A 21,040-nucleotide genomic window follows, 5' to 3' on the forward strand; every position below is an offset into this window, starting at 1 on the left:
TACACCCACATACACAGAGCTGTTACATACATTTTAGCCAAGCATGGTGGTTGCAGGCCTGTAATCCCAGTAGTCAGGAAGCTGAGGCAGGTGTGCAAGTTCAAGGTCATCCTGGGTTACATATTCAGATCCTATATACAAAACATAGGCAAACAACAAGTAAACCACCCCTCCCACTAGGCTCCACCCTCAGTGTTCTAGGCTTCCCAGTTGTACAAGGCCCGTCCACCAAGCCTGCCACAATGCCTGGAGACCATTCCAGATCTAAGCTAGAGCAAGGTTTGACTGGGATTTTCATTTCTGCCTTGATGTCAGTTTTTGGTTTTTTTAGAGACAAAGTCTTACTATGTAGCCCTGGCTGTTCTGGAAGTCACTATGGAGACCAAGCTGGCCTCAAACTCCCAGAGATCCACCTGCTTCTGTCTCTTAAGTGCTGGCCTGCCAGTATTTATTTTTATTTATTTATTTATTTGTTTATTTATTTATTTATTTATTTACTTACTTATTTGACAGGATCTCCTTATAGCACTGTCAGGCCTGGAACTCACTATGTAGACCAAGCTGGCCTGGATCTCACAGAGATCCGCCTGCCTCTGCCTCCCAGTGCTGAGCTTAAAGGCCTGTGCCACTATACCCAGAAGCATGAGAGGACTAGGCCTTAGTGCCTAAAAGTACTTGTGTTTTAAGATGCAAGCCACAAGATGGAAAAGATGAAAGGCTTGGAGGAGGCAGTGACTATCCACCAGACAGTGCAGCCCTAACACCTGCAGGGCAGCTGAGTTGCAGGTGGCCATGTGCCTGCCATATCCACAACACTCCGACTTCAGGAAACCCTGATCTAGGCAGGTGCCAGCCTGGACATGGAGGCACTTTGTGCAGGTAGTGATCAAACAGAGACCAGGAAGAGTGGTCTGGGCAAGGGTAAGGGGTCCATTTGGGATGTCTTCACCCTTTAGGAGTTATTCAGAGTTGCATAGGATGTGGTGTGTAGGTGAAAGGTGGGTATCAGAAGGCCAGAAAGAAAAGACTGGGTGCCCCTCATACCAGTTCAAAGGTCTCTGGAGAAAAAACTGGGTGCCCCTCATATCAGTTCAAAGGTCACTGGGAGGAGGTGGTCAACAAGCTCTTGCCTGCTAGCCTCAGCAGCCTTTGAGGTGGGGAGGAAGGGCCCAAAATGACAAGATACTAAAGTGAGTTTTGCTCCCTGCAGCCCATTCCCTGACAGCCTCACCCACAGCTGGGTCAATGGGCAGCCCTTGTGTGCCAGGCAATAGGTCAGAATGGGCTCAGGGAGCTGTGGAAGAGAGTGACCAGAGAGGGATCCCTCCCTTAGCCTCTTCTGCCTTTCATGGATAAAGGGACCCTTCCTGCTAACCTAAGGAACAAAGCCGCTGGTCAGCATAGGCCTAGGGGCTTATCCTGAAGCCCCTAGTGGCCATTTGAGTTCAGGCTCCCACAAAGGCCAGGGAGGGAGCACCTAGAATAGGGAAGGGTCTGGCCAGGGGTTCTGGGTACACATAACCCACAAGCATCAGGGCATGGAGAGGACCTAGGATTTCCCACCCAAGCCCTGGAAAACCTAGGTGGTAGATCTGTAGCCCCCACACACCCAAGTAGAAAGTCTCTGCCCCTCCCAGCCCCATGCAGGTGAGGACACCAGCTCAGCCTTTAGGTAACAGAGTTTATTTCAGATTCAGTCTCCACTCAGGCCCAGAGTCCCTGCAGCCACTGGCCAGGTGAGGGCAACATTCCCTTAGAGTCCACTGCAACCTTCTAGAAGCCTGCCCACTGTCACCACACCAAGGGGCAAGCTGGGACCAGATGAGCTGAGGAACCGCGCAGCGGGTCTTCCTGCAGGCAGTGGGGGATGGGTGATTGTCTCCCACTGGGCAGTCTACTCTACCTGTGTTATTGCATTTATACGCTGTTAGACTCAGAGGGTGCTGGGTGCAGGCAGGAAGGGCTGTCTATTGGAGGGTACTGGGCAGGCACAACTGTGGTGTGGGTCCTTGTTTTCTGCCTCCCTGCCAGCCTCTCAGCCACCCCCACAACAACTGCTGCTCTAGGCAGGAAGTGAGGTGGTCCCAGCCTCAGGGGCTCTCCTGGGACACATGTTGAAAAAGGGAAACCGAAGGGGGACCCTCCCAAATCCAACTGTTAAGCTGTGCCTTTCCACCCAGCCGAGGCAGGGACAGTGGGTGTGTGTCTCTGCAGATGTGACTTCTCAGATCAGTCCTGTGCCCCCACCTGGACACCAGGCCCAGACAGAACCCCCCTCCCAGAACTGAACAAAATAGAAGTGGGGGGAGTGAAAACAGTCACGCCCTTTAACATCCCCACAGGGCCAGCCCACCCACCACCTGTCTTTCAGAGGCCGTACCCAGGGTCTGTTCCTCCCTTGTTGCTCATAGTTGCCTAGTACAGGCTGAACCCTCTGCCCTATGCTAGTGTTCACCTGCCCAGCCATGCAAACCGCAGAGCTGGGCTCCTGCCCCAGAGCTTGGGAGGGGGAGTGCTGGGGTCAGCAGAGGTGGGTTCACTGTCTGTCTTCTGCTGCATGGTCGTATGTGGCATACATATGTGTGTGTGTGATGTGTATATGTATAGATAAATATCTATGACTTCGCATGCACTATAGAGTCAGGTCTGTACAGGAAGTGGCTCTGTGCCCCCACGGGGACATCAGGCATCATTTTTTCCGTGCTAGGAAGGCCACACCAAGAATAAGGGCCATGGCAGCTACAGCCACACCCCCAGCCACCAGCAAATGGGTCAAGTTCTCACAAGGCCAGGGACCTCGGCCCCCTGGGCCTCCAGCGTTGGACTCGTCCTCCTCTGCCCCATCGCCAGGACCCTTGGGCTCTGGCGTTGCATCAGGATTGCTGGGGGCTGCAGGTGCTGGCTTCAGGTTGCTATGGTTGTTGAGAAGTGCAGGGTCTGCCTTGGCTGGTGTCTTCTTCGCAGGGGCTGGCCCGGGGGCTGCCGGTTGCTCCTGCTTCTCAGCTTGGGTGTCCTTCTTCACAGGTTTGGTCAAGGGGGCTTTTCCGTCAGCAGCTGGGGTGGCCTTGGCCTCAGCTGTGGCCTGAGGCACCTTGGTGTCTGGTTTGGGGCTGCTGGCCGACTTTCCCCGGGACTCCATGATGGGTTGTGCTGGCAGCTGGGTTGGGGTGTGTGGGACAGGCAGGTGGCTGGACCACAGTGTCTCAGGACAGCTCACCCCTGGGCATTATATGGGTCTGGAGAAAGACGCAAGTGAGGCAGTGGCAGGGCACAAAGCCCCTTCTGGACAGCTCCCACACACCATCCCAGAGAGAGACATCCTTCCCAGTTCTCTGAACTCCCCAGGAGCTCCAGCCCAGAAGCATCATGTGTTCCCAGTCCCTCCTCTTCTAAGGCCTGGCCTCTGTCTGCTCCTGACCATTCTCAGGAAGCCCTTCCAGCCACAGAAGCAGCATTTGGGAGAGGGAAGGGCCAGACGCAAATATCGACAGGCCTGAGTTTCCTCATCTGTAGCCTGGTCTTTCCCCCACACACTGTGTCCACTACACAGGTCAGGGTAGGGAGGCCCTGCTGTGGACATGGAAATCTAATCCTGAAAATGGGAAGAGAGGCTGTTCAAGGAGAGAGGGGAGCGAGCCATGGTGGGCACTAGCAGAACCGAGTTCCTGTCGTCTTGGGAGCTTGTTGCTGTTTTATGTGGGAGGCAGGGGTGCCAAGGGGCCTTGGGCTACAGCTTGCCCAGAGTCCAAAAGGAGGAAGGACAGGGCTGGAGCCCAAGGTCTGAGTTCTCCGGTGGCTATCAGGTTGGAGAGTGGATTCACATTACCAGGACGATAAAGACTAAAAGAGCTAAATGGAGGCAGAGAAGCCAGGCAGCATTCCACCAACTGCTGCTTCTGATCAGCCACCTACCCCACCCAGCTTAGATCTAGTGTCCTCTTCCCAACAGTGGTCTGACCTTCCAGTTCAAGGGCAAGAAGTCCTTGCTGAGCATAAGGCTCTGCTAAGCATAGAAGGTCCCTGGCAGAAGCCTGGAGGGGGTCAGGGCAGAAGATGGGCCCTGAGTTGTCGGAAAGGCCTCACCTCAATTCTCAAGTGTCCTAACTGGAGAGAAGGCAGGCCTAGCCACCCTGCCGGGTAATAGAGCCTGCCGGGAAGACCCAGGGGCCCCTGTCTCCCGCCACCCTGGGAGGACGTTCTGCCCATGTGCAGGAAGGGGAAGTCCCCTGCTAGGTACAGTGAGCACACTGAAGGTCATCTGAAAGTCACATCGTGATGGGGATGACCACTGAGAAGCTCAGCCACTGCTCACATCCCAGAAAGCCCTAGCCTCTCCTCCATGCCACAGTTCTGGAGGGGGCCTAGGTGTGTGCGGGGCAGCACATTTGCACAGGGCAGGAAGTCTCCCCCCTTATTTCTGGCTTGCACTTACATCCCCTTTCCCAAATGCCTCCTCTGCCTCCCCAAAGCTACGGAGCCTGAAAGAGCAAAGTGCCCGCGCCACAACCCCCGTGACCTTGAAGCCCACGGCACTACGGCTTGACTGCTGCTCCTAGCCTCCCCCGTCCATACCCACCCTTGACGCGGCCCGCCGCCTTACGTCTTCCGTTGGGCCTCCGGCTCTTTGCTGCGCACTAGCTCCTCGGGATGACAGCGGGCGGAGGATGAGGACACCAAGGTGCGCACGGGAGTTTCCCACAATGCACTGCTGCTCCCTGCGCAGACGCGAGGACCAGCGGCAAGGGGCGGGGCGGGCAGCTGCTGCGTCAGCAGGGCCACGCCCGTGCGCTCCCCTGGGAACTGCGGGGGTCTCAAAGCTTAGCCCACTTCTGTTATCAGCGCCCTATCCAGAGACATGGCTGGAGGTGATTACAGCATATGGAGGGGTCTGGCAATGCAGGGCTGCAGGGTCTGAGAGCCATCAGGGCTGGCAGGGGTCTGCCCTCCCTACCCCACCCATGCACAGACTCCCGAGAGAGCACGCATCTATTTAGAATATTTATTTATCATCTTACATGACAAGACACAAAAAGTTACTTCTTAAAACTCTTCAAAAGAAAAAAATATAATTCTGTAAGCAGCAGCAGCAGCTCTCAGGGTACACACATGATGGGAGGGGTGGCTCCCAGGAGCAACCGTGAACTGGGGGCCCAGACTTGAGCCCCAGGTAGTGTCACTGGGAAGGGGCCTCCACGGAGGGGCCGAGCTTGGAGGACACAGCACCAGCACTTCAGTCAATCACTAAACACAATCACATGGCCGGGGCAGAAGGGGCCTGCCTTGATTCAGGATAGAGGGTCCAGGGCTGGGAGAGGGGGGCTTCCCAAAACTGGGCAGAGGCCCATAGATCAGGGTGGACCCAGACTTCATACTGGCTCGTATGCCTGCCCTTCCGAGACAGGCAATCTAAGTCCAGGGGTAAGGGTATCAGAAGAGAGACCAGGCTGGAGAACTAAATTTTTTTTGGTCTTTTTGAAACAGGGTCTCATGCCTGTAGCCACAGCTGGCCTGGAACTCACTATGTAGACCAGGCTGGCTTTGAACTCAGAGATCCACCTGCCTCTGCCTCCCAAGTGCTGGGACTACAGGCGTGCACCACCACGCCCGGCTTAGGAGAACTGAATTCTTGGATGGGGTCAGCAGAGAGCCTGAGGCACACAGCACACAGGAGCACAGGATGCCTGGCCACATGGAGAAGGGCAGAAGGGCAGAGGTGTCCCCACAGCCCATCCCCAACCAGCTCTACCACACAGACCTCACCCAGAGTCTGGGTCTCAGATATGGTGGGAGCCCAAAGGCCCAGCAGAAGGTCCCAAGAGTATGTGCGGGGTGCCTAGGATTCAGAACTCAGTATGGTCTCACCCCCAGCCTAGGAATCTAGCTCAATGTGGGAACAAGACACCCTATCCTCCTGTAAGGCTGGCTGGGGAGGTAGAGTGGGGTCCTGGAGGACGGCCAGAAGAGCAGCAGGGGTGGATAGACTAATGGACGGAGGACAGGCAGAGCCATGTGGGCACAGCAGATTCAATAAATAATTTTGTGGGGGTCCCATTTGTAGACCAGGACAGCCTTGGAGACAGGAGCCAGTAGACTAGGGGGTAAGTCCGCCTGCCCAGTCAAGCCTGAGGGCCCCAGCCCAGAGACCAGCTCTGTCCCAGGGGGTGTTCAGGCCAGGTGGGACTGGGTCAGGTTGGGGAGAGGGTAGGACAGGAAAGGCCTGGCTCGAGGAATGTACAGATTTCTGCATTTTCTACATAAATAAGACCTTGATCCCAACTGTTGTCCCTTCAGGACCCCACGGGGGCCTAGGTGTGTACCACCCACGTGGACTTTGCATTCTCCCCGACTTCCTTTTTGATGGAGAAGGCTAGGGAGAGACCTTCCCTCCTCAGGTTTGGGCTGGTCACCCTGTTCTGGCACCAGCCAACAGGCTGGGGAGGGGCATCCATGGGCTCACGCCTGAGGTTCTTGCAGCAGCCCCAGCAGAGATTCAGCAATGCCCAAGAAGTAGACCACCTGCGCAATGCCAAACAGTGGGGCGATGACCAGTGCACGGCAGTAGGCGCCTTTCAGGAATGCCGAGGGGCCCTCATGCCGCCAAATCTTCCTGTGAAGGAGGGGAAGATCAGAACAGGTCCTTAGCTCCAGCCCCAGCCCCAGCCCCAGCTCATAGGACCCGGTCCACCTGGCACAGTCCAGAAACCCCGAGTAGGTGTCCTCATTGACGCCACGTTCGAGCGACTGAAGCCGAGTCTTCACCACTATGAGGGAGCATGAGTCAGTGTGGGGACCCAGTCTCCTGCCCCCACCCTAGTGGTGCCCAGATCCCAGCACTGACCATCACAGGGGTTGACAGCTACAGCAGCTGCACTCCCAGCCACACAGCCTGCCAGGAAGGATACATAGAAAGGTGACTTCTCCTCAGAAGCCGGGCGGCCCAGCTGGTTCAGGTTGGCAAAGAGGGGGAAGTACACAATAGAGAAGGGGACGTCCCTGTGGGGACAGAAGAGGTGATGCTGGTGGTAGGGGCAGGCAGGCAGACCTCGTCCTCCTCATCCTCCCACAGGCCTTGTCTTCACACCTGAGCAGCGTGGCCCCCAGTCCCTTGTAGAGTCCAGCAATGCCATGACTCCGCAGCAGGTCACGGGTGATCTGGGTGGCTGTGGGCCGAGAAGCAGCTGGAGCCTCTACTGAGGGCTGGATACCTCCCTGGGCTGAGAGCTGGGCCTGGGCAGCCAGGATCTTCCTCTGAGCAGCTGGTAAGAAAGGAGCTCTGGTTTCTTCCATCTTGCTTAGGGAAAGGGCAGGGGACAGCGTCTAGCTGTTGTCCCCAACTTATTTGTGTCCCCCCCAGTCCCTTACCAATGCGGCCTGCATCTTGCAACTGAATTTTCAACATCTCCATGGGGGTGGTCACAATCACCTGGCAGGTACCAGCCCCGCAGCCTGCCAACATCTCCTTAGGTAGCGTGAGCTTCTGCCTGCAGGGCAAGGGCGGGGCTGTGACTGGGGTGAAGTGGAGCACCAACCCCTATTGGGTAGGGATTGCCTTGCCTCACCCAGGTATAAAGGGAGATGGGAGTGGTGGAGGCAGATGTGGTCTTGTAGGGGTCCCAGGACCCAAGCCCTCCAGTAATAGGTATTTAACCCAAAGGACAGATGGCCTCACAGACGGGGATTCACAGAGAATGGGGAATTAGAAGGGGCCAACCTTGCAGCCCCACATTCCAGTGATGGGGTAGCTGCTTGGTGCCCCCAAATCCTGGCAGCAGACTGGCTGGGGGCCAATGGTCACTGACTCAGCAGCTGCTCTGCACCTCACCACGCAGGCGCAGGGAAGTGCCCTCTCAAGGTCACAGATGTTGAGCAAAGGGCCTGAGGTGGGAGAACCTTTGAGGGTCTGACATCAGCCTGGGGGACTGCTGGGGGGAGGACGCTAGCCACAGGTCTTCCCCTGGGGCCCAGTGGCCAGGGAGGGCCAGCCCCTCACCCATCCTTTGAGAGCTGATGTCGGAAGAAGTCGTTGGCTGCCAGTTTGATGGCCTTCTCAGGGGTGACTAGGGTCAGGTTCACGGCCGCTCCTGTGGGGCATGTGGGAGTCAGGTGAGGCCTGAGGACACAGGCAGGTCAGGTGGGGATAGATTTACTGGGCAGTTTGGGCTGGAGAGGCTTTGGGATAGTACTTCACTTCTGGCTGGCAAAGCCCTGCCTGGCACTCCTTGGCTGCAGCCTCCTGCCCTCTCACCCACATATGGGCTTGGTTTGTGCCAGGGGGGTGGGAACCAGACAGGATGGGGCGGTGCTGTGGCCTCCTCCCCCTCTTCTGCCCCCCTTAGCATTCCACCTCCATCTGTCTCTGCTTTTGGCTGGACAGGCCTCTCAATGAAAGGTAGTAAGGATCAAGCCACCGGAGCTCGTTCATGGGCCTCCTGCCTGTGGATGAAGGTGCTCCCACTGGCAGGAATGTGGTGTGGCTCAGGGCTCAGGGAAAGCTGTGGATGGCCTGTCAGAGACGAGAGCTCAGGAGTGCACAGCATCTGGGAAAATCCACCCTCAGGGATTGTTTTCTAAGCTGCTTTGCATAATGCCCCCTGCACTAGCTTCCAAACAGATGTGGTCCTGCCTGTCACATAGAGCAGGGGCAGAAATTTCGGCTGCTAGGATAGAGAAGAAGAGCCAAATCCTGTCCAGCCACACCACTAGGGGATGGGAGGGTATACCAGTGAGGATTGACACCTACTACTCAGCAGAGACTGCTCCCTCAGACATCCAACTCCTCCAGCTCCCAGGGCTGGCTGATGCCCCCATTTCTGCTCAGGTGCCACCAGCACCCTAAAACATGTCCATACTTACAGACCAGTCCCAAGTATATAGCCCTGCTCTGTTCCCAGCCAGACCCGCCTGTCACCCATTCTGAGCCTCACCCCGGTACATGCCAAAGTAGCCCTCAGAGCGGATGGTCTTGATGAGGCAGTCAGACCTGTAGTCAAGAGGAAGGTGATAAGTGGTGGCCAGCTGAACCCCAGCCCTGAGTCAGGCAGAGGCAGTGTCTGTCCTATCTGAGCATCCAGGGCAGAGAGGCCAACTGCTCTGCCCTGGACAAGCTCCCTCAAACCTGCTTTGCTGCCAGGTTCCCCTTTACCAAACCCAGCAGAGCCAAAAATGGAAGCAGCACCCCCACCCCTCCCATGCAGCTCTCACTCACATGCTGGCATACATGCGCTGGCCATTCTGCTGATTCTGCAGCCGCGTCTTAGCCAGGTCGATGGGGAACACACAGGTGACCCCAATCAGTCCAGCAATGCCGCCATTGATGAGCTTGGCGGGCAGGCTGTGTATGCAGGGACAAATGTTAGGACTTACTACTTCAACTGTGGGACCAGGGGATGTGGGTAAGGTCAGGCTGGGGTGGGGGGGTGGGGATGAAAGCCAAGACTAAAGCGCAGATTGGGATCCCTCTGACCTGATCTGTTTATCAGCCATTTAACTCGGAGAACACCAGGCAGAGCAGGTGGCTGACCCAGGCCCCTGGGTGGAAGTGGAGGCACTGATGGGAAAGGTGACGCACGCAGACAGTGTTAGTGGCTGGCAGTGCTTGCTGACAGTGTGGGGAGGGGACGTCCTCACCTTCAGAGAAATTTCAGAGCTTCTGCCACCTGGAAGAAAGAAGGGACAGAAATGAGCAGAGGGTGGGGCCCATCAGGGAAGAAGCCACTCCATCTCACATGGGACAAGGAGCCCCTCACGCTCTAGGTCCCTTGCCCCAAGCTAGAGCCATCAAGGTGCCCTAGGGATGCACTGGGGGAGTGGAGGAGGAAGAGGAGGATACCCATCCCTGGGGCCACCTGGCTTCCCCATGGCGTCCTCCCAGCCTTCCACTCACACCTCACACACCACACCTCACACACGCACATGCTCACGTGCACACATGGCAAGCTCCAGCTTTTAAAGGGCCAGGCGCTCTTTAGGGCAGTGATACTTGGACCCTAGACTGAACTATAATGACCTACTCTCACTTAGAGCAGAGGCAGCTACTTTCTGGGGTCTGGAGGATAGAGGTAGGCTCCTCTCCCTGGTGCTCTCCAACTGGCCTGAGCCGTCTCACTCCTACCACAGCCCACTCTGGGCCATGGCACTCCCTCCCATGGAAAAGCAGGATTCCCACCCACACCCAGCCAGTTGCCCACCCTCCTTTCCACCTCTCCAGGGAGGACTTTCACTCTGAGACTAACCCAGGAGTCCAGGGATCAGGATTGGGATAGGGGAAGAAGTAAATGGCATGAAATGGGCAGAAGAGGGGTGCCTATCACCTGAGGCTCCTGTGGCTGGTATACCCTACTTCCTAGGGCTGGGGGAAGGGGCTGGGGAGCCAAGAGCCAGCCTCAGGGGATGCTCCTGGAGGATACAGTCATAGAAACTGAGCAGTGAGGGCTTCTGGGTTCTCCCTTGCATCTCCTCCTTGGCCCCCTCAGGGGTCATTTGTCACAGGTTAGCAGCACCCCACGGTGTTGCCATCCGGAATCACATGGCTGTCTCACACTAGAAAGCCCTCAGAGGACTTGTGACCTTCATCCCACTGGACTATCCATCATCACCTCCTCTGGACCTGCTACCCACCACTCCCCGAAACCCGCTGGGTCCCTGCTCACCCTTAAGGGACCCCCGAGTGCACACGCTCCTCCACTGCTCCAGCAAGCCAGCTCACCGAGGTGATAAAGAGGCTGGCCAGGGGAGGAGGCAAAGGGCCACAGGGATTGGCCGTGGGGCGGGGCGGAGTGGGCCTGTGGGGGGGGGACTTTCTCTTTCACTTTGGGCTAGACGGTAATCCCTGCAGTTTCAGGAGACGGAAGAGAAGGAATGAGACAGCTTCTGGGGGTGAGGGGCAGGGTCCAGCCTGGGAGCCAGGGGAGAGGCAGACGAACCCTGCAGGGGCCACGCTGCCCACCACAGGGACCCCGGTCCTGGACTACCATGATCTCGGGCCACTCAGTAGGTTCCTGTCTGCAGCCTATGGGATGAGCACAGATCTGACTGGGGCGCCCTGTGTGCCCTTGCAGAGATGGGTCAGCACCCACTGTGCCGTGGGACCTGGTACCTATCAGAGAACCTTATGCTGGGGCACAAGAAGGCACACATACCTGTCCTCTGGAGAAGGCAAGGAAGGAGTGTTGAGTCTCAAAGGCCACTGCCAATCATGGGCCTTGCTCACCTGGCAGGTCCAGAGGGCACGGGGTGGTATTCTAGGTGTCCTCTGCCCTCTGCCAGGGGCCTCAGTGGAGTACTTGTCCCTCCCAGCCCTGGTGTGGGGTGAAGGGTGTGACCTCTGAACTGTAATCTGGTTCCTCCTTTCCCATCCCAGTTAGCTCTACCTGTGGCCTCCTCCCCTAGGGACTTCATCTTTCCAGGGCTTCCTGCCCTTGGTAATAGTGAGCCCACTGTATAAGCACTTCCTTCTCCCTTGGACTCTACCCCTTTCACATCTGAGATCAGGGCACCTTGAGTGGTGGACGGGAAAAGGCCTGGAAGTCAGACCATCTGAAGCCGGGAGGGACGAGCAGAAGTAGGCACTGAGATTCCAAGCCTGAGTCCGTCCTGCACCCTGAGCTAGGCAAAACGGGCGGATCACCAGGGAGGGCAGTTCCTGGGCTGACAGTGAGGGGTTCTGCTGGCCAGAACAACTGACAAGGGGACCCTCCGGGCTGTTTTATCCCCCTGCCCAGCTGGGCATTTTTGTTTTTGTTTTTTGAATTCCCATCAGTTTGAGGCAGCTGTCAAGGGCTTCCTCAGCACCCTGGAATGTTTCCATAGAAACCTGGCCCTTCAGCCATGTTGCTGAGGACCCAGGGTTTTCAGCCTCCCTGACCTCAGCCTTTCTCAGACAGGAAAACTGAGGCCACAGGCAGACTGAGAAATCGGTGGACATACAGAGCCCACCCACACAACCCTGTAGCTTCTCCGCTTCTGCCGGAACGAAGCTGCCCAGCTCCCACCTAAAAGAAAAGCGACCGGGCAGAGCCCAGCTCCCCACTTCCATTCACTCTCTCGACCCTTTCCTCTCGGGGAGGTTAGCTCTGCCCTGCTAGCTAGAAGGATCCAGAAGAGGTCTCAAATTGCGAGGTACCCCAGCTGGCTCACAACAGAAACAGGGAGGGAGCCACAGGCTCGGCTCCAGGCCAGATCAGACCCTACTTTGGGGGCTCGCCATCCCCAGCAAGGCGACAGACACTGTGGCCATGTATGTGCCCACTCAGGCCCACTGGGGTCTCATGGATGCGTGCCCTCTAAACCCTGCCTCAGCTCCGGGGCTTCCACCCACTGGGACACGTGTGCGCGGGGAGCGCGCTCGGCATCGCCGGGCCCGAGCACGGCCTCCCACACCCGGGAGACAGCGGGTCAAAGCATCCGCAAGTCTAGGCTCCGCCGGAGTCGCCTTATCCAGACAGTTGTCACCTCCCCCGGACACCATGGCACCCTCTGACCCGCAGCCCGGCCGGATTCGGGTGGGCGCCCCAGGAACTACCCAGCGGCCACTCACCGCGCTCCGCCGCCGCCGCGCTCGCCTCCCCGCTGCGCCGCGCGCTCGGCTTGCACCTAGGCGGGGAGGCGCGTCCGCTCGGAGGCGCGCCCGCTCCGCCCCCGGCCCCTCGCACGGCCTCCGGCTCCCTCTCCCGGTTGGAGTGGCCACTGCAACCAACCACAGCATGCCCTCCCCTTGGGACGTCCGCCCCCCAACACAGGCGTCCCTAAGGCCCCTCTTGGTCATCCCACCTCAGGCCCTTACAGAAATCAGAACTTGTTTGACCAGGTGGCAGGGAGCGTAGGGATGGGGTAGCCTAGGGAACTAGCAGGTCCCTGAGCTAGATGGTAGACGCTTCTTAGAAACAGCCCACAAGGTGCTGGTGGGTGCAGATGCACCACCTTGTCACATAGGTAGCTCGGTACCCATCCCTGGTTACTACAGCGCGGCTGCTCCCTATCTCTCAGGAAGATCAACAGGAGAGCCTATGGCAGGGGAAATGGTTCAGTGGGTAAAGGTGCTTGCCACCAAGCATGGTGACCCAGACCCACATGGTGGAAGGAGAGAACCACCTTCTAAAAGTTATCCTTTGGCATCCACACACACAGCACAAAAATCAAATCAAAGTGTAGTAAAAAGTTTAAACAGGAGGGTCCTAGCATGGTAGGGGTTAAATGTGGTCACATAGGGACTAAGCCTCAGATCATTTAGCTACCTTTTTCCCTCCATCTTACAACTATACCAATCTCTGAGGACCACGGGAAGCTAGAGGCTAGCCTGGGTTACATAGCAAGATCCTGTTTCAAAAATAAAATAATAGACCAATCTCTCAGAACAGTGCAGATTTTTTGTACACGGGGATACTGTCCCCACACAGGAGAGGTAGAAGGGTACAGGCTCTGCTCATTGGACAGGGGATATCAGAGACCAGCTCAAATCTGTGGACCTAAGTCTGGGTAGGCTCTGGGGTCTGTGAAGCTGAAGTGCCAGGCAGTGAGGGGTTCTCAGGAGCCAGGCCTGTGCGCCGGATGCTGTCCTGGTACTTGTGACAGCCAAGTTCCAAAATGGCACGCACCTCTTCAGCCACATCCTGCCGGTCACTCTGCTCCAAGGCCTTCACCAGGACTCCCACAGCTCCAGGCTGTCCAGCCTGGCGCTCAGCCCAGGAGAAGAGCATGTGGCGGATCTGCCCATCCAGGTCGTCCCTTGGAGGGAAAAAGGGTGGTGACAGAGACGTCCTGCCCAAGCCCCCTCACTGCACTCAGAGACTCGCTCTCCCTCAAAAGGGACTACCCTCCTCCTTGGGCTAGTGGTGGTCAGACCCTCCTTTTCCCCCTGGTGTTTGGTCCCCCTCCCCACCTTGAAAGAAACTTCTAGCTAGTGAAGGGGAGCTAGGGTTAGCCCTGTGGCTGAAACTGGAAGTCAGGAGGCTCACCGGAATTCATGCCTGATACGCTGTAGCTCACGATAGGACATGCCCAGGTGCAGGGCCACAGCAGGCCAGTCAGGACCTAGGCGTGAAGCCACACTCAGTAGGTTGCTCTGAGTCAGGAAACCTGTCTCGGCGTCACCCAGGTTCAGAGGCAGCAGAGAGAAATCAGCCCCTTGCCTACGCCCCTTGGGCCCTTGGAGTCTCTGTTGGAAAGAGAGAATATGGTGAGCCTGACCCCACCCACTAGACCCTGGTCACCCTAGGACTCTGTCCCCTCTGTCAGCTCACTGCCCTCCAGCCTCACCGGCAGCTTGATGGGCAAAGTGGCCATCCACAGGGCATCCGTGCCCGTCTTCTGCCGGGCAGCCTCAGCCTCTTGAGGCACCTCCATGGGCACTGAGCCCCGATAGAAGGACACCTGAGAACAGATCAGGTGGGGTTCAGAGCTCTGACCTTAGTTCGCCTGGGCACAGGGCAGGGGTGGGTGCAGGAATGTGGCCCTGCTCCATCAGCTCACCTGGCCTCGCACAGCCTGAGCTTCCCTGTCCAGGGTTGTGGTGATGTACACCTCCTTCACATTCTTCAAGTGGGAATAGAAGACAAAGCAGATCCTGCCGTCCACACAGTCTGGACGGTCTGCAGAGGGGTGGGGCATGCTCAGTGGGGGGGGGTCCAAAATGTCAGGCCCCAGGTCCCCCCTCCCCCTAGGAGGGAGACCTACCAGCATCCACGTCAATGCCTCGCTCGAAGGCTGCAAAGAACTTCTCACCCTCAAACATCTCCACAGTGTCAGAGGGCTCAGGGCCACGGTATCGCTCCAGCAGCCGCCGCAAGGTGGCATCTACCTGCAGGGGCATCCACAGGGCTTGGAGCCCAAAGCCCTGACCCCACCCTGGCCTTAAGGTCACTGCTGTCTTCCTGTTGCTCCCACCTTGTTCCGGGGCAGGCACTGCAACAGGACCTGCTCGGGGTCCCGGCGCCTCTGTAGTGCAATGAGGTTTACACGGTGTAGCCGCAGCCGCTCCCAGGCTTTCCGTGCCAGGCCCCCTACACAGTTCTTGGTAGTATACCAGAGCCAGTACCTGGAAGGGCCCAGGTTGAGGAGCAACCATCCAAATGGACAGTAGGGGTATGGGGAGCTGAGGGAGCTAGGGGACACTTACCAGGAGAAGTGTGTCACCTGGAAGCGTGCATACAGGTGGGTGAGCTCTAACACCACTTGAGTGGTGATATCATCCCAGGTGGCTGTAGGAGGATCTCGGTACAGCAGGTGCAAACAGGAGCGGTCCAGACTGAAGCCTAGGCAAGACACAGCAGCAGGCTGAGGGCCCCCCAGGCTGCAGCTTCCCATGCTAAGCATCCATCCCTGGTCCTGTAGTATGACAGCCTCACCTGTAATACCAGGAGGCAATGGCAGCTGCACGGTGACTGGCTGTAGGAAGTTGTGGGGGCTGCTCTGTGAGAGGCACAGCAGAGGGCTCACAGATGCCTCTGGTTCTCCCAAGAGGGCTCGCAGCTCTCGTCCAGCCATGTGCATGACCTAGGCAGAAAGCCGCCGAGTGTCTACCTGTATGCTGGGGTGACTCCTACCACCCTTGGGACTGCCTTAACTATACCTGCATGGAGACTTGCCGAGGCTCCTCCGTGGCTCCGGGGGGAAAGGTGACCTTGACCCCAGGATGACCTGAGGAGCACAGCAATGCCCCTTCTGGTGGCACCAGGCAGGCATTGGACACTGGGCGTAAAACCACAAGGAACCAGGAAAAATGGGGTACCTGGCAGCGAGCCCAGAGCCGCTGAGATGCAGCGGAGGATGAAGTTAGGGGGTACAGAGTCAGGGCAAAGACCAAGTGGGCAGGGATGGGTGGGGTCTGGGCAGGTTGTTCCCTGTCCCCTTACTTCCCAAGGGCCTGGACAGGTCTCACCTTGGGTGCTTCTGCCTCCAGGTGAGTCTCTAGGTCACTCCACTGGTTTTCACTCCGGGTCCTAACAACTACCTCACGGCAGCGACGAGCCCGTGGAGGGACAAAGAGCAGCCACAAGCTCACATCCTGTCAGGCAATGGTGATGTAAGAGCTGGAGCCAAACCTCGGCTTCCGAACCTGCCCTCTACCCAACCTGGTCGTGCCTGCTGGAAAGCCACCCCATGGGGCTGCAGCTCCAGGACACGGCTAAGCAGGAAATCGTGAGGACCCAGTGAGACCAGGCCTGGTTCTGGCAGCCACAGTCGATAGTGGATGGTGACAGGTGTGGTGGTGGCCCCTGCTGGGAACTGTAGGCGGACGCCACAGGCCAGGGTCACAGAACAGCCATGGGGAGTCACGAGGAAACTGAGTGAGAAAAGAAGTATGAGGGCCAACAAAGATAGACCTGTATGTTGGAACAGGTTGCCCCGGTGTGGTCAGGGTGTCAGGGCAGATAGATCTCCTCTATTCCATCCTACCCCATACCTGTCCAAATCTGAGGTCAGGAATAGCCTGGGCATCTCTGGAACCTGGGGTGTGCCTGCACAAGGACAAGAAGTGTTCAGAATGGTGGTGTGCCTTCATCCTCTCATGGCCTGGCCCTGTCCCGTGCCAAGCCTACCTGGGGGACTCAGGGATGCTGGAGAGGCCTCACCCAGGGGGTTGCCCTGGAGGCGCACAAAGGGAGCGTCTAGTAGCTCAGCAGGAAGGTCCCGGAGTTGGTTGTCCCTCAGATCGAGCCGACTGATTAGTGGCAGGTGGGCCAGGCCAGTGGGCACTGAGGTCAGGAGGTTGCTATGCAGGATAAGGAGCTGCAGGGACCGCAGCCCCGCTGTAGGCAAGTGCTGGCTTAGAGTTGGCAGAGGACCATTCATGGTGGCCCTGGGCACCATGTCAGGGCACCCACATTATGGGCTTCAAGCTATATGTATGATAATACAAAGATGCATGTGAACCCCAGGTAGTCAAGGAGGACAGTCAGAGGGCCACCACAGACTAGTGAAGTGCATGGGTCAAGCCTGGGATACAGGGGCCTCTGTGGAAGAGGAAAGGGCCAGAGCCCTAAGACTGCAGAGGAGCTGTGGGGGCCCAGGTGGGAGAGGAGACCTGGGAAGTGGCCAAGGGGCACTCTGCCTGCGATGGTGAACCAAAGCCGGCACGGTGATTACTCACCAAGGGAGGCTGGGAGGTTTCGCAGTCTATTGGAGGCCAGATTGAGCTCACTGAGGCTGTTCAGGTCTCCAATCTCAGGGGGTATGGTGTCTAGAAGATTCTCAGAGAGATCAAGACGCTGCAGGGTGGACAGGGACCCCAGTGTTGTAGGCAGCCTTTCCAGGTAGTTGTGTGTCACAGTGAGGAAGGTGAGGGTGGACAGGGCCCCCAGGGCCTCAGGCAGCTCTGACAGGCAGTTGTGAGAGAGCAGTAGTGCATCTAGGCTGTGCAATTCCAGGATGCAATCTGGCAGTGTCTCCAGTCTGTTGAAGCTTAGGTCCAGGTGGGTCAGGGAGGCCAAGCCACTTAGGCCAGCAGGCAGTGTAGTCAGAGTACCATGGAGGCAAGCACCCAGGGCACCCCGGATATGTCCCCCTGGAAGTGAGTGGGACAGTTGTAGCCCTCAGAGCTGGAGTCTCACTTCAGCCCTGCCTGCTGGAGAAAACACTGAGGAGGTACAAGCCTCTTTCAGCCCAGTCAGAGAGAGAGGACTACCAGCTTGTATCAGTTGACAGCATCGCCCATGACCTATCCAGGAACAACTGGGATCTGCAGAGAGACCCCATTGGGCAGCTTCAGGGTCCTGAGCTCAGGAGCCAGAGTCCAGTCAGCCTCACTTTGGGATGGGGCTGAAGACAGGGACGAGGCAGGGACTCACACCTAGGATGCAGGGAGAAGCCTAGAGCTAGGGCTAGAACAAAAATGGCCTTTGTGGATCAAGAAGCAGAGCCAGAGCAAACTAGAGATATGGACAGGGTCAGGAGCAGGGGCGCTCACCTTTGAGGACCAGGGACCGAAGGCACAACCGTCTCCACGGAACTCGAGCCAGGGTGTCTTCCAGCAATTGAGAATCCTCGTGGGTGCTGAGCCGCAAAAACTCCACCTGCAGCAGCTGTGGGGGTTCCTGGGCACACAGGTGCTGCAGGTGGCGGCAGCCCCCAGAGTATAGGTCCAAGTTCAGCTGGTTCCCAGTCAAGAGCAAAGGCATCCCAGGTCTGGAATCCACAGCCTCCACAGCAGGCCCTGCAGCACTGTCCTCTGCAGCATCCTCGGCAGCATCCTCCGAAGCAGCTGCAGCTTCCTCTAGCTCCAGCCCCTCCAACACTGTAGCCATCACCCACTGAACGTCCTTGGGGACCAGACATGTCCCAGCTCGCCAAGCAGGCCTGCTCAGGCACGGCTCAGGGAGGCTGCAGAAGCAGAAGGAGGGGCAGATGTCATGGGGGTCAGTTCCTCCTCCCTATCAGAGCAACAATAATTCAGGCTGGAGGCAGGGAGTTCTTGACGCCACCTAGCCCAAGGGCCCAGGGTCTGGGGGGGGTACAGAGTGGAAGAGATCCTGTGGTCACTCTGCAGCCCCAGGGCCTGAATTTGTGCTGGAAATGAGGTTAAAGAAGTGGATCCTTAGCGAGGTGTGATGACTCTAGCCTTAGTCCCGCCTTTAGTCCCAGCACTTGGGAGGCAGAGGAAGGCGGATCTCTCTGAGTTCAAGGCCAGCCTGGTCTCCATAGCGATTCCAGGCCAGCTGTGGCTACTAGGAGACTCTGTCTCAAAAAAAAAAAAAAAAAAAAAAAAAAGACAAAAAAATGAAGTGGACCCTCACTCCTGGGAGGGAGGGGCACAAGGCTGGAAGACCTTGAACACAGTGCGGCCTGGAGATAGGGGAGGCGTCCTACTCTAGTCTGGAATCTGGACACGTGACCTTCGCCTGGCACGAAGACGTACGCTTTTTATCCTAGCACTCGGGAGGCAGAGGCGGGTGGGTCTCAGCCCAGCCAGGGCTACAAAGAATTCCAGGTCAGCCAGGGCTACATAGTGACCCTGTCTCAAAAGTATAATAATAATAATAATTAATAATAATAGTAAAGCCCACCTTCAGTGTTGACACTCATCAGCTTTGGAAGCACCCAGGACCCTCACCCACTATAGATGCAGCTGTGCCTCCGAGGGTCAGCAAACCGCGTGGGGGTGGAGGCAAGGGGACCGGGGGGTCCTGGGGCTGGTGCCCCACATCCTGGCACAACTCCCAGTTCGCACCTCGGTCAGCTGGGAAACGCGGAGCAGGGCTCGGCCCGCGTGGGGCAGCTCGGGTCCTGCCCTCTCCGCTGCAAACTTCCCGCTGGTCCCGGCGCCGCCCGACGCGCGCTGCTTCCCGCCCGCGCTCTTCCGGGCGGGTGGCGACTCCGGCTCCGCCCCTCCGGGCCGGCCCGTCTGAGCGCGTCCCTGCGACCGGCTGGGGTCTGCCGGGGCCCTGGACTCTGACCTCGGGCACAGGTTCAGCCCCAGGTGCCTTACCCCAACGCAGAAATTTGGGGGGGAACCTTAAGAGGCTGGTGATAGAGGCTCCCTGACACCTACTCCCTGCTAGCAACCAGAACTCTGAATAGCCGGTGTGCAGCCAACCCCCAGGGCCTCTTCTGGGACCCTCCTTCAGACTCTGCAAAGCCCTCCAACCTGTTGAAGCTCAGATGACCCTCCTTTATGAAAATCACTCGGGGCCAGTTGTGCAGGCAATGAACTTCTTTTTTTTTTTTTCTTCAGTATTTTTGAGACAAGGTCTCCCTGTAGCCCCAGCTGTCCTGGAACTCACGACGTAGACCAGGCTGGCCTTGAACTCACAGAGATCCGCCTGCCTCTGCCTCCCAAGTGCTGGGATTGGAGGTGTGCGCCACCACGCCCAGCGTGCAATGAGCTTCTTAGCTCCGCCTCCAGAATCCTGTGGATCCCACAAGGAAAAAGTTCAGATATCAGCTGTTGGTGAATGTCAGCGCTCTGAGCAACTGTAAATGATTACATGTATACACAGTCTATTGACTGGGATGCACAGGGTTCCTGCAGAACCTCACTGTTTCCTTCTTCCTAGCCTTTGCCTCTCATGTTTACATAAAGATGCCAAAGGGATCATTATAAAAACCCATCCCTGCCAGGTGTGGTGGCACACGCCTTTAATCCCAGCAGTCAGGAGGCAGAGGCAGGCAGATCTCTTTGAGTTCAAGGCCAGCCTGGTCTACATAGTGAATTCCAGGCCAGCTGGGGCTATGGAGACCCTGTCTCAAAAAGACCAAAAGTGGGGCTGGAGAGATGGCTCAGCAGTTAAGAACACTGGTTGTTCTTGCAGAAGACCCAAGTTCGAATGGTAGCTAACAGCTGTCAGTAACTCCAGTCCAGGGGATCTAGCAGTCTCTTCTGACCTCCGTGGGCATTGTACGACACGGGTGCACTACCTTACATGCAGGCAATACACACATAAACATAAAATAAAAATAAATAAATAAAATTGAAAAAAAAAGACCAAAAGAAAAAAACAAAAACAAAAACCAAAACCAGTCCCAGGAGTTTGGTGTGATTTGTGCTTGTTTGTAACCCTCAATACCCAGGAGACTGAGGGAGAATGATTACCATGTGTTGGAAACCACCCTGGGCTACACAGCATGACCCTATCTCAAACACAACACTCCCAGGAATATTATATAGCTCTTTATTATGTATTTATATATTTTTAAAAATATTTTTATTATTTTATGTGTATGAGTGTATTGCCTGCATGTATGTGTCCATGCAATGCCGCAGAGGTCAGAAGAGGGGGTCGGATTCCTCTGGAACTGGAGTGCTCTTAAGTACTGAGCCATCTCTCCAGCCCCTATTTATATATTTTTTGAGACCAGGCCTCACTGTGTCCCTAGCTAGCCTGGAATTTGCTATGTAGACCACATAGGCCTCAAATTCAGAGTTCACCTGCTTCTGCCTCCAGAGTGCTGGGATTAAAGGCCTGTGCTGACTGGCTATTACTTAACCTTAAAATAGAGTAAAATTCTGATACATGCTACAAAGTAGATAAATCTTGAAAGCACTGTTAAGAGAAAGAAGCCAGACAAAAGAGCAAATACTGCAGGATTAAATTTGCACAAATATGAC

At 56.8% G+C, this 21,040-nt stretch overlaps 3 protein-coding genes across 14 annotated transcripts; all 3 read right to left on the reverse strand.

Annotated features, from left to right (window-relative positions):
• Positions 1-1,661: 1,661 nt before the first annotated feature.
• Cend1 (cell cycle exit and neuronal differentiation 1) lies at positions 1,662-4,721 on the reverse strand. 2 transcript variants are annotated; one of them, XM_008854409.2, is made up of 2 exons: positions 4,577-4,721; positions 1,662-3,236 (listed from the first exon to the last, which is right to left on the reverse strand). In XM_008854409.2, the coding sequence occupies exon 2, from the start codon at positions 3,137-3,139 to the stop codon at positions 2,690-2,692; it is 450 nt and encodes a 149-aa protein (XP_008852631.1). In that variant the 5' UTR covers positions 3,140-3,236; positions 4,577-4,721; the 3' UTR covers positions 1,662-2,689. The 2 variants fall into 2 exon arrangements, with proteins under 2 accessions (XP_008852631.1, XP_008852630.1); XM_008854408.3 differs by having other exon boundaries at positions 4,601-4,719.
• Positions 4,722-4,985: 264 nt separating this feature from the next.
• Slc25a22 (solute carrier family 25 member 22) lies at positions 4,986-12,626 on the reverse strand. 4 transcript variants are annotated; one of them, XM_029556810.1, is made up of 11 exons: positions 12,536-12,617; positions 9,628-9,656; positions 9,464-9,547; positions 9,206-9,331; positions 8,925-8,980; positions 7,991-8,081; positions 7,363-7,481; positions 7,082-7,256; positions 6,839-6,993; positions 6,686-6,761; positions 4,986-6,607 (listed from the first exon to the last, which is right to left on the reverse strand). In XM_029556810.1, exons 3-11 carry the CDS (start codon positions 9,481-9,483, stop codon positions 6,454-6,456), a joined length of 972 nt encoding a protein of 323 aa, XP_029412670.1. In that variant the 5' UTR covers positions 9,484-9,547; positions 9,628-9,656; positions 12,536-12,617; the 3' UTR covers positions 4,986-6,453. The 4 variants fall into 4 exon arrangements, with proteins under 4 accessions (XP_029412670.1, XP_008852632.1, XP_029412669.1 ...); XM_008854410.3 differs by having other exon boundaries at positions 9,464-9,656; positions 12,536-12,626; XM_029556809.1 differs by lacking the exon at positions 12,536-12,617 and adding an exon at positions 11,139-11,160 and having other exon boundaries at positions 9,464-9,656.
• Positions 12,627-13,378: 752 nt separating this feature from the next.
• Positions 13,379-19,312, reverse strand: Pidd1 (p53-induced death domain protein 1). 8 transcript variants are annotated; one of them, XM_029556834.1, is made up of 16 exons: positions 19,163-19,312; positions 17,903-18,315; positions 17,087-17,500; positions 16,536-16,745; positions 16,400-16,454; positions 16,078-16,279; positions 15,875-16,000; positions 15,566-15,745; positions 15,342-15,489; positions 15,113-15,248; positions 14,881-15,031; positions 14,671-14,794; positions 14,467-14,585; positions 14,254-14,367; positions 13,953-14,152; positions 13,379-13,722 (listed from the first exon to the last, which is right to left on the reverse strand). In XM_029556834.1, the coding sequence occupies exons 2-16, from the start codon at positions 18,237-18,239 to the stop codon at positions 13,464-13,466; spliced, it is 2,775 nt and encodes a 924-aa protein (XP_029412694.1). In that variant the 5' UTR covers positions 18,240-18,315; positions 19,163-19,312; the 3' UTR covers positions 13,379-13,463. The 8 variants fall into 8 exon arrangements, with proteins under 8 accessions (XP_029412694.1, XP_029412695.1, XP_008852636.1 ...); XM_029556835.1 differs by having other exon boundaries at positions 15,566-15,724; positions 18,999-19,289; XM_008854414.3 differs by having other exon boundaries at positions 18,999-19,288.
• Positions 19,313-21,040: the final 1,728 nt, after the last annotated feature.

The sequence above is a fragment of the Nannospalax galili genome, unplaced genomic scaffold (assembly GCF_000622305.1).
Source record: "Nannospalax galili isolate Female #2095 unplaced genomic scaffold, S.galili_v1.0 scaffold507, whole genome shotgun sequence".
In the NCBI taxonomy this organism is placed as follows: domain Eukaryota; kingdom Metazoa; phylum Chordata; class Mammalia; order Rodentia; family Spalacidae; genus Nannospalax; species Nannospalax galili.